Source organism: Phoenix dactylifera, chromosome 14 (assembly GCF_009389715.1).
Source record: "Phoenix dactylifera cultivar Barhee BC4 chromosome 14, palm_55x_up_171113_PBpolish2nd_filt_p, whole genome shotgun sequence".
NCBI classification, from domain to species: Eukaryota; Viridiplantae; Streptophyta; class Magnoliopsida; order Arecales; family Arecaceae; genus Phoenix; species Phoenix dactylifera.
In genome coordinates, this window is record NC_052405.1 from 6,487,916 (window position 1) to 6,498,601 (window position 10,686).

A 10,686-nucleotide genomic window follows, 5' to 3' on the forward strand; every position below is an offset into this window, starting at 1 on the left:
CCCTGCCATGGGCTGCTTTAAGAGCCAGAGTGATTCTTCTCCACCTTATTTGGCCTAGGCCTGCCTTGTTTTGGGCTGCACCAGGTGCAAAGAATGCATTTCCTGGATATAACATCTTCCAAAGAAATTATTCAATTAAGAGTTCATCCTACTATTGAGAGCATTTGTACTACTCTCCCAACCTTTGTAGCTCCTGCCATTTTTAATAAATAAACTTCATTTAGTTGAGCTCTAACGGAGAGAAATGTGAAAAGTACATCTCCCAAAAATTGGAGTATGGTTATCAAATTATATAGATAATAGAAAATATTTTCAATCAAATGGGGAATCACTGCAATCCAATCTGACTTGACAACAGTGAAAATTCATGTTTCATAGCGAAGAATTTTTAACTTCATGTTGCTATACAAAAGCATGGCAAGACGGTTCTAGTAAAATAAACTGGTTCACATGATTCATTTAGGAGTAGAGGGTAAATGATGGACAGCTACGACCTTAACAACAGACCAACAGCCTTGGACTAAGTTTCCCAACAATGAAATTATATCTACTTATGAATTGACAAATAAAATCCCGTTTTTGCTAGATCTATGCAGCTTTCTGTAAAATATTATTTATAAAGAGAGAGAATCAAAAAGAAACAAAGAAGAGAGAGACAAAAAGGATGCATTCACTAGAAAAGGAAGTGTATGTAGAAGCTTTGCAATGGTAGTCAGCATCGTGCTATATAATAGAGGATAATTTTATGGTTAAGTGACTAAAAGTTGCAAATTTATACAAAAAAAAAACACTCTGATAAGCAACAAAATAGGAAACAGAAAACTTGAATCATTGACAATTGATTTGAGTCTTTTACAATAAACCACCTCCACCTAAAAATTTTAAGAATTGGAATCACAAGGAACTATTTGAATTTTGATCTGATCAGTAGAAAAATCTGAATCGAATTTGATTTCAGTATGAGAATAGAATTACAACTGGAAAAGAGATCATGAGGCAGATTGACAACCATAAATCAAAAACTCTCACCAGCATTCCACTTTCCTTTTCCTTTCAGCAGTCAGCGGATGACTTAACGAATCAAGAGTGTCAATGTAGCAAGAAAAGCTTTCCTTGGAAAGCAAAAACAACCAGACATATGCTTCTTGCTTAAACACTCAAAATTTAGCATGCCACTACATGCATCGAAGTCTTAAGAAATTGAGCGAATGCAAAATTCCTCAAGGTAAAATATAATTCAAGCTTATTTAACAGATAAAGATAATAATTATTACAAGATGTTCATACTCCATCGGCAGTTTTATAGGAAAGACAGAACATAGATGCAGTACATGGTAGATCTTATATACTGTTTTACCTAACCATTGATTTACCTAGAAACCACTCCAATCTGCTCATGTTTTGTACCCACATATGAGTCTAGCATCATTGATTGCCATATTTTGGACCACCATCTTGTCCCCTCTTATCATCCCATCCTCTTACCCATGGCTGACCAGGATTTGCTCGAGTCTCTGGAGCAGCATGGCTGTTGAGATTTCCCATGACCCTGGATTGCACAGCAGTAAATACCTGCATAAAAGAATACAATGTATAACATCAAGGCTACAGCAGGGAAAGAGAGAAGCATTAGCGAAGCTTTCCAGCCTTGGAATGACATACAGGATTATTATGGACTGCCTCTGGTGGTTGCTCTTGGCCAGTAAGCCATTTCCACAAATCTGGGTTTTCCTGAAGCATTAATGAGAATCCAATCACAAATAGAGCATCAGAAATATATATGTAACATTATTTATTCTTGTGCAATACAAAATGTTGTGGATTTTTCCATACAGACAAATGTCTCTCAGTACATTCAAAATCTCAGCATACTAAAGAGGTGCAAGCACAGTGAGAAAGTTTGCAATTCAATGGAGCCATGCACACCCCTCTGCTTATGAATCAGAGTTTCTGGGATTGATTCTAGGGTGATGCATCCCTAAATATCTGAACCCAAGTAAATATAGTACAGGTGGGTCTCCCTCCCTTACTCTCGACAAAAATGCAACTGTAAACACATCTATATTTTGCACCACCATTAGGCAAGCACGGATGAGTGGAAGGATACAAAAAGAGGTATTAAAATCTGTAGGTGACTTGTAAACCAAAATGGATGGTTTGTGCCTCACAAAAATATTGTAATGTATGTTATCGACATTTTGTCATGTATGTGATGGACATTTATGGCAGGCTTTGATTTGTTCCAGAAGCAACATGTCAGTAATCAGGACTTTCAGCGCATGGTGGAATAACTAGGTAAATTATCCTCGAGTTGAATTTTGTATGTCAATAGGTGCATTTTCCAAAAGCAAGTGGCTCTAGTAGAAAAGAATACGTGATGAAAGTGAATGCACAAAAAGACAGTAAATCATTTCTTAAGAGAGAAAGGACCATTATGAAGATCAATCTGGACTAGGTAGAACAAGTAACATGAGAAGAAAATTGGGTAATCATGAATTGTTCTACTCAATAATGATACGAGTGTCAATTTTCACAACCAAGTTTAAGTCCTCAGATGTTTGATTAAAATGAAGCACTTTGTACTATTAAGTTTTTCTACAAGGTACACTCAGTTATCATCTTGGAAACAATCGAATTCAAACCACACGATGCCATAAACCATCAAACTCTAGTAATATGCTATGAATTATATAATTATATATATATAAGGATTTCCTTCAGAAAAAATAAAAATCATATCTAGGTAAAGGTTACTGCTTCTGCGACATATTTGTCGGCAATGATTAAGTTACACTTCGCATCACGATAGAGTGAAAACGAGTCCATTTGCCAGCTTCCAGAAGCAAAATAAAACTCAAGAACAGTGAAAAAGGAACAAAAGGTCATCAAATTTACCAGGTCAAGAACGTCCATGAGAGCTCTGATACGCAGCTCATCCAGGGAGCGAATGTTCTCCTCCACCCAGCTCCCCAGAATCAAATCCAACTCCAGGAATCCCCTTTGCCTGCTCCTATATAACAATCTACAAAAAGATTCAATCTTTAGGGTTTCCACGATCATCAGAACATGCAATCGACTCACTTACGATGGATTAAGAGCAGAAACCTATTCAGAACCTGTTATGGAGACGGCGTTTGCTCTCCTCATCCGAAAGGTCCACGTCAAGCGATCCGCGGTTGGAAGAGAACCGGGAGATGGATCCGAGATGATACCTGAGAGGGTGGAATAAAAGAGAAATCGAGATGAAACACTGGAATTAGGAGAAACTAGCGATGGAGAAGAGAAGGAATTGATGATGGGAAATTTCGAATGCCGGAGAAGGGATTGCAACGACCTTGGTGAAGTTAGGACTAGGGATTGGTGGAGGCGGAGGAGAGCTCTCCTTAAGGTCGCCATGGCCAAGAGTTGGGTTCACGTCTTCCCGAACTCGATATAAAGAATTTCTTGGAATACATTTGATACACGAATCCCGTTATTTGACATTGGAACTTATTATTAAATTTTATTTTCATTATTTTATATAATGATCCTAGAATAGTTTTTTTATAGTTACTATATCGAGATAAAAACTTTGATTTTATTGTAATTCAAGATATATCATCAAATTTAATTTCTCATGTTTCTTGTATTGACATTAAAAATGGCACTATGAGCGCTATGTAAAACTAAAAAATATAAATTTTATTAAAAATGGCACTATGAGCACTATGTAAAACTAAAAAATATAAATTTTAATCAATATATATATATATATATATATATATATATATATGAAGTAAAATGACATTGATTGTTAAATTTTATTGCTCGTGTTTAGGATAGTCACTACAAAATCAACATAATTTTGTGTTTTTCGTACAATAATTTTTCATGATCTCAATCATATAAAATTGGACAATAGAATGCCTTTCTATTTCTCATGTTTTGTATGGTGGCTACTGAATAGTCACGCGATCATCATATAGTATCATTAATTTAGATTTTATTATAATCAAAAATCATAAAAAAAATTGACATCCGATTTCATTACTTATTCTAATATGAGGATTAAAAGAGTGATTTTGTACTTGCTACATAGAAATATAAAATTTGGATCTTAATATAATTAATAAAGTATACCACATCATTAAATTATAGTGATACTAGAAAGGTTTTATGCTGATATATTGAAATACAAAAATTTAGGTATTATTATAATCAATAAATTTTAGAGCAACACTTTTTTGGCTTTATTTAGCATGTTTCATGTGGAGACCATAAATGGTTCTATGGCCATTATATAAAAAGCCTTCAAATAATTTACCATACTATATTTTGATAAAAGTTAATCATTAGATCATAACAAATTAGAATTTTTGATTATTTTCATTCTACACATATACTTGTGCATATCCTTTTACTAATAAATAAATAAATAATTAGAACTTAGATATGTAATAGTTGCACCATAATCATCAAGCATTTGTTTTTACTTAGAACCCTCAACACATCTTATTATCCACCCGAACTACCTCATGTATAATAATTACTTATACCAAAACCTTTTTTTCTTGTTTCAAGCACAACTTACTCTACACTTGGTTCTAAAACCATGATAAATAAGCACACAACAACATCCTCTTTTTGCAAGCAATAATTCAATGAAAGATAAAACCTATATGCCAATGACTGCATGTTCAGATGAAGAGAAAAATATATAGCATGCAACTATTTACCAACATTACCGACGCAAATATGTATTTATAATTTAAAGTTTAGAGGTAGAGTTAAATAGTAAAAACGACTTTTATATCATAAAAATTCATGGTAAAAAAAAAAAGCAGTAAAAACAACTGTTATATAATCAAAATCCATGGCAAAAGAATCTTGCCATTTTCCTTTGAAAGATGTTCTTACTAAACCAAATAAAACGTCATCCAATCTCACACCCACTCATTCGGAATGCGGGTCCCATGGGCAGATGCCAACCTGTCAATATGGGGTGAGACTTTGGGTGTAAGAGAATAATCATTGTTTTTCTCCTCCCGGTTATTTAATTCCCGCTCATCCTGTTCTCAAACCCAATTCCTCTCTCTCTCTCTTCCCCATTTGATCCCACGATCTCGCCTGCTGTTGGACAAAAAAGGGGTAACCTTTTCTTGCCCTTTTCGCTCTTCTTTCCTTTATTTTATCTCGCACGAAATTAATCTAGGTTAATTTACTTCCGCGGTAGATGCGTCTTCTTCCCCCCTTTAGACTATGGTGAGGGTTTCTAATTCCCTTCCCCTTTATCTCCACTCCAATTCCCCAATTCTTCTTTGCATAGATGCGAGATCGGTCTCGGATCCATGTTTTTTTTGGGGAAAATCGGCGATTTTGTTGGAAGTAAGGCTGATTTTGATGTAAAGATCAGTTGTTTTCCCGAATTTTTCTCTGTTTTGGAAGGGATACTATCGAATTTATGGATCAATGGGCTCCTTAAGTCTCCTTTTTGCGGTAAATGCTTCCCTGGGGATCTATTCTGGCTCCTTTTTCTTTTGCTATTTGAGAAAAAAGATGTTTATCAGGTCCCTGGGATCTAATCTGCGGCGATCGCTTCCGATTTTCTCATTAGCTTGTCCTTTTCTTCTTTTCTGGTTTACCCTTTCTATCAAATTATCCTTCTCGGCTGCAGAATTCTGTCAAAAAGTTACCTTATTTTGCCGGATATTCTTTTGCTGGGAGTGGTCATAGGTTAGCGATGTTTTAATTGAGAAAGTTTCTATTTTTCTGCTGCACGGCGTGTTATGCTGTTTCTAATTATTTGATTTTTGGTTCCCTATCTACTTTACTGAATGTATCCATGCAAATCAAATTCAGGGTTACTGTAACAGAGAGGAGAGCCTGATCGACCATGAGTAGATCGAGATCAAGTAGGGAGACATTTCAAGATCTTGAGTTAAGGCTTGGGCCTGCTTATCTATCTAAAGGAGGCATGTTGGCTGCTAATTGCTTAAGGGGTTGCCCCGATTTCATAATGATCGAGGATGATGATGATGATGTGCAAATATGTGCTGCTGCTTCTTCGGGCGAGGTACATGCACAAAACCAGATTGATCTTCTTCTTCTCATATTATTTGGAGCGAATTTTTAGCTGCTGCTTACTTATGTTCACATATGTTTGCTTTCCTTCAGACATTTAGGGTTTTCCCTTATTCAAGTCCATGGGCACCTGCAATCAGAGAAGAGGACTTAGAACTTCGTCTTGGAGTTGGAGGTGATTGAACAATTCTTTTTCCAGAATATAATCATATTTTATCTTTTGAATTTGCTCTTTCTTAGTAGACCACTGTTGTACTGTTTCCACCATTTTGTCAAATTTTCTATTATGGCCTAATTCTGAAACGGGAGCAGTATAGACACGATCTTGTCTGTAGAAGGGTAAGCTTTTACTATCATTTGTTGATAGTTGATAAGAGGAATTGGTATCAGCTCCAAGACTTCCCAACGAACTATGAGTAATTTTTAGGTCTAATTTAATATGGATCTATTGAATAATGCTATGTAGGATGATGGACACCTAAAAATTCTTCATTTCTACCACTAACTTCACCAACAGTAGGATGATAATGAACTGCCAATGGTTCTTTAGACTAGATGTGATGCGATTAGAAATCTTTAATATTTTGTTGCATTCAATGGATTTTGAGGTGCATGAGATCTCTTAAGAAAAGTTGCAGGAGGCATAATTGTGCTAGAATATGAACATCTAAATTTTATATGGAGAAAGAGAAACAACTATTTAGAATATTTTCTCTTGGTGGTGGGAAATATGTGGACTGACATTAGGATATAGTCTTCTCTTCACATGTATGGGATTTTTATGTCAAGCAATTGTTTATTATTTTTTTCTCTCTTTTTTTCATTTTTGAACCATTTTGGTATTATAGGATACTTGCTGATAATTGCAGCAGTTCTGGGTGCCTAAAACCTTATTTGCTCAAACTGATATGGTTTGACTACCTTTACTTTCGACTTGGTAAATAATTTTTTGGAGCCATTCAATGATAATTTGAGAAAGATAGTAGGGAATGCCTACATAGGGATGTTTTATTGCTTTTTTTGGAGAGCATAATGGGAAACTTTATGATGATTTGTACAATGTGCATGCTGCATGATGATGTGTGTACAATAACATGGTCATGGTCAACATACCTTTTTTGGAGCTTGCTTCCCGTCTCTGATGAGGTTGAAGGCATTAAGAAGGGAGACATTTCCGTCATATTTGTAGAGGCAGCAACAAGAGGTCTGAAATAGCTGACTTGCCAAGGTGTGTTGGCTGTGTAAGGAATGCCTAATCTTTCTTTCTTTTTTATTCATTGGGGTGTGATGTTGTAGCTTTGTTAAGTTTATCTACATGCCAATCAAATAACAAACTAAAGCAACACCTAATGTATCTTGTTGCTTTATACTTTTCACAACAATAAGATTTTTCTTTCTTTGTTTTTTTTTTTCATAAATCTCCTTTTTATCCTTTCTTTTGTATTTGACACATCAAGACATATTGATCCTTAAGTGTGACAAATTGGCTGTTTTATAAGTTCTTAGTGGTTAAAATGTCAGTCAGATTATAATACTGTAGTTTTTGCAGTGCATGTACTCAATCACAATACTGTCTGCAAGTATTTGTGTTCGATCCATGCCCTCCAACTCCTGATGTTTCTTATGACAGTTAAATTTACAATAAGTGTTTTTTTTTCTTTTGATGAAAATGCTCGGGGATCAAATTCATCTCTTACAACAAGGATTAAGAATTGTGCCTTAGGATTGCTGGGCGGGCATCAAAGATAAGACAACCAATTGGTGGTGAGGATTCAAGAAAGTTGAGATGCCTGTATATCTTGAGAATCTAATGGTGGCTGTAAAGGAGCATGTTTGTTTAGGACATATTTGGCGGCTTGGAGGAATTGGCAGCTTGAACTTGAGCTTTGATAGGATTCGCTGGTTCCCTGTGGGGGTTTGGCAGCTGTGGTAATCAAACTGCCAAAATTTAGCCTTAGCTTCATGAAGAAGTGCGAACTGACTCTTTTCTTTTTTCCCCGCAGAGGGTGGGGAGGTTGGTGGGGGGAGGGGTTGCTCCCCAAGCCCACTTTGGTTGGATGTAAATGCTTGGAAGTATTGGCAAGTTCGCACTACAGAACCCCCCACCCCTCTCCCCCACGCCCTTACTAGAAGATTGCCTAATTGGTATGGGGAAATGTGAATTGGATAGGAGAGTAGCTTTGAGGGCAGTTGCTATATGGTGGTTGAGCAGGAAAGTACGATTATTAACTACCTAGTTCTGCAGTCTGTTCTTATTTGCCACTAGGTTTTCTGAGGTTGTTTACAGGTTCTAGGTGACTCTAGACATTATTAGATGAAGGATTCTATGGGTGCACAGTGTTGTCTCCAGGTTGCATTATAGGTTAATAGATTTTGATCTTGAAGAGTTTTCGAGGTTAGATGATTCTTTAAGGTGTGTTTGTTCTCCTGAAGAAAGTGGTTAATGAAAGAACTTTTATCTGAAATTTAGATTTGTTTCCAAATCCCATCTTGTAGGAGCTCTTTGCTTCCAACATATGTGGCATGTTAGACCTCCAAGAAGAGAAGCAATATTCTGTTGCTTGCTTGTGTCCTTACATCTGTCATCTTGTTAGATTTAGATTTGGCTATGAGCATGTTGGGATCTGTTTTCATTGGTCAAATCTCTATATAATACCACCTTTAAAAAAAAAACTCTTTAATATTTGACCTCTTTTTCTGCTTACTATCAATTTTTTGGGAACCGTTTAGCTTAGGTTCGGTATATTTTCCTCACTGACACTTAGGAAAGTCACCAAGGTATCTTGGTTTCTTAAGCTACCTTTTGGGCTATTGCTTTGCTGACTTGACCAAAAGGTGGATGTGAAAAGCTAATTGTTGGATGTGTAAAGCAACTAATCAGCTACTCCTTGCTGATGCTGGAGTCTTCTTTTCCTTTTTTAACCTGGCTAGGCGGTTAGAGCTGTAGGAGATTTACACTAGGACATGCTTGCAGATACCAAGGCACATATGATACATATGCTGGAAAATACTTTGAATGGTGATATCAGCAAGAGGCTTACAAAGGTTCTTCTATTCTGCTTTAACTTCTATCTTTTCTGCTTTTCTGAATACTGATTGTGTATACTTGACCATCTTCTTTTTGAACCAAGTTTGACAGGTATATTGACGCATACCAGTTTTTATTATGCTTTTTGTGTTGTGGCAGCCTCTAGTGGGTATTCTGGGAATTCAAATGGTGGGGCTAATACATTAGAAGATAGATTCAGAAACCCCAATGCCTGGAAATCCAGCAAGGTATACATTCAGTTTCTCCTTTTCCTTGCTAGGTAATGCTTTATCTACTTGGATTGACTTTTGGATTCAAGGAGGAAATGAACATGACAAGAGGATCTTTTGTTAAGAGATGTATGCATTTATGCACGTGATCTACTAGTTTCTAGATTGGACATCTCACAATTTTTGATACCAGAAATTGGTGCTGCCGCTAGCAGGATGCACTTTTACTGATTAACATAAAAATTTTATGTTTTATCAGTTACTTGCTTACTAGGAATGCTGGTATGCTTGCTTTCTGATTTTTTCTTCTTGTTTTTTTGGTAAGCATGCTTTCTAAAATTTTCCATGGTGTCAACGTTCTTCCTCAGTTTCATGCATATAAATTTTGGATGCACCATTAAGCTTATTTTCTCCATGATATTCTATCTAAATTTGAATTGGAACTTCACCTTTTCTTAGTGATTATAGATTGAAATGATTTCATTGAGTATATGAATCTCTGTTCATGTTAGTGGATGCACCACAAGTCATCTTGCATTAACATGATTGGGTGTGGACAGGCATCAAGTAGCCGCTACATGTCGGACTCTATAGAGGTGAAACTGAGATGTGCTATTTGTATGGACACTATGAAAGAGGAGACATCGACAATTTGTGGGCATGTATTTTGCAAACCCTGCATCACTGATGCCATCAGAGTGCAGAAGAGATGCCCAACATGCCGGGAGAAACTTTCCATCAGCAATATTCACCGCATATACCTCCCTGGAGCAACTTCTTAGCAACTGAGTATATAATCTCATTCAGGCTATTCTCTGCCCTCGTTTGATCCTCTGATCATTTTCCTGTGAGCCACATTTAAGAGGGGGAAGGATGGGCCATGATACCCTTATCATATTATAAAGGGTTCTGAGACATAAGGGACTGTATTAGTGATTCTGAGATCTAATTATGTGATTTGTTGTGGAAGAGAGTTTTTGCAGGTTTATGTAGCAGCACTTCTTTTAAATTGAATAAGTATATACCATGATAATTGAATTGACTCAGTTGCTTTTAGTCTGACAAAATGAAAGTACATGGCGTTGTGTTTTACATTTCCATCACCATTGCATTATCTATCCTATTTCCCAGAATATCTAGATGTTTTCTTTGCAGCATAGAATGTAATATGAGCTAAATGGCTGTGGAAATGTATCTGGGGCTTTCTGGTCAGTGAAGTTGGACGCTTTTAACCATCAGAACTTTCCCTGATCAGCCTATTTGTTGGGGATTGTCCTGGACCCTCCTCTAACTATTGGCTCAACAATTGAAATACTCTGCATCACAGGTGGACGTGTGATGTAAAATGCAAGACAGAATATCTGGGGA

General features: G+C 36.4%; 2 protein-coding genes across 13 annotated transcripts; one reads left to right on the forward strand and one right to left on the reverse strand.

Annotated features, from left to right (window-relative positions):
- Positions 1 to 1,207: 1,207 nt before the first annotated feature.
- On the reverse strand, positions 1,208 to 3,459 carry LOC103712384 (succinate dehydrogenase assembly factor 2, mitochondrial). 2 transcript variants are annotated; one of them, XM_017844100.3, is made up of 5 exons: positions 3,335 to 3,459; positions 3,117 to 3,212; positions 2,896 to 3,010; positions 1,663 to 1,731; positions 1,208 to 1,572 (listed from the first exon to the last, which is right to left on the reverse strand). In XM_017844100.3, the coding sequence occupies exons 1-5, from the start codon at positions 3,394 to 3,396 to the stop codon at positions 1,426 to 1,428; spliced, it is 489 nt and encodes a 162-aa protein (XP_017699589.1). In that variant the 5' UTR covers positions 3,397 to 3,459; the 3' UTR covers positions 1,208 to 1,425. The 2 variants fall into 2 exon arrangements, with proteins under 2 accessions (XP_017699589.1, XP_008797117.1); XM_008798895.3 differs by having other exon boundaries at positions 2,896 to 3,022.
- A 1,581-nt stretch (positions 3,460 to 5,040) lies between these two features.
- LOC103712381 (probable E3 ubiquitin-protein ligase bre1) lies at positions 5,041 to 10,377 on the forward strand. Of its 11 annotated transcripts, none has more exons than XM_039133459.1 (6): positions 5,041 to 5,127; positions 5,839 to 6,052; positions 6,154 to 6,235; positions 9,035 to 9,105; positions 9,248 to 9,336; positions 9,831 to 10,377. In XM_039133459.1, the coding sequence occupies exons 2-5, from the start codon at positions 5,873 to 5,875 to the stop codon at positions 9,293 to 9,295; spliced, it is 381 nt and encodes a 126-aa protein (XP_038989387.1). In that variant the 5' UTR covers positions 5,041 to 5,127; positions 5,839 to 5,872; the 3' UTR covers positions 9,296 to 9,336; positions 9,831 to 10,377. The 11 variants fall into 11 exon arrangements, 10 of the variants coding, with proteins under 10 accessions (XP_038989387.1, XP_038989386.1, XP_008797110.2 ...); XM_039133458.1 differs by having other exon boundaries at positions 9,879 to 10,377; XM_039133457.1 differs by lacking the exons at positions 5,041 to 5,127; positions 9,035 to 9,105 and adding exons at positions 5,248 to 5,475; positions 5,654 to 5,712.
- The last annotated feature ends 309 nt before the right edge of the window (positions 10,378 to 10,686 follow it).

Excerpts from the sequence above, each read along its gene's own strand:
- LOC103712384 (XM_008798895.3), bottom strand. The coding sequence starts at position 3,396 with ATGGCGACCTTAAGGAGAGCTCTCCTCCGCCTCCACCAATCCCTAGTC. Across the intron at positions 1,732-2,895 it reads TCATGGACGTTCTTGACCTG|GAAAACCCAGATTTGTGGAA; the intron begins GTAAATTTGATG and ends TTAATGCTTCAG. Across the intron at positions 1,573-1,662 it reads AGGCAGTCCATAATAATCCT|GTATTTACTGCTGTGCAATC; the intron begins GTATGTCATTCC and ends TCTTTTATGCAG.
- LOC103712381 (XM_008798888.4), top strand. The coding sequence starts at position 5,873 with ATGAGTAGATCGAGATCAAGTAGGGAGACATTTCAAGATCTTGAGTTA. Across the intron at positions 6,053-6,153 it reads CTGCTGCTTCTTCGGGCGAG|ACATTTAGGGTTTTCCCTTA; the intron begins GTACATGCACAA and ends GCTTTCCTTCAG. Across the intron at positions 9,337-9,830 it reads ATGCCTGGAAATCCAGCAAG|TGGATGCACCACAAGTCATC; the intron begins GTATACATTCAG and ends TGTTCATGTTAG.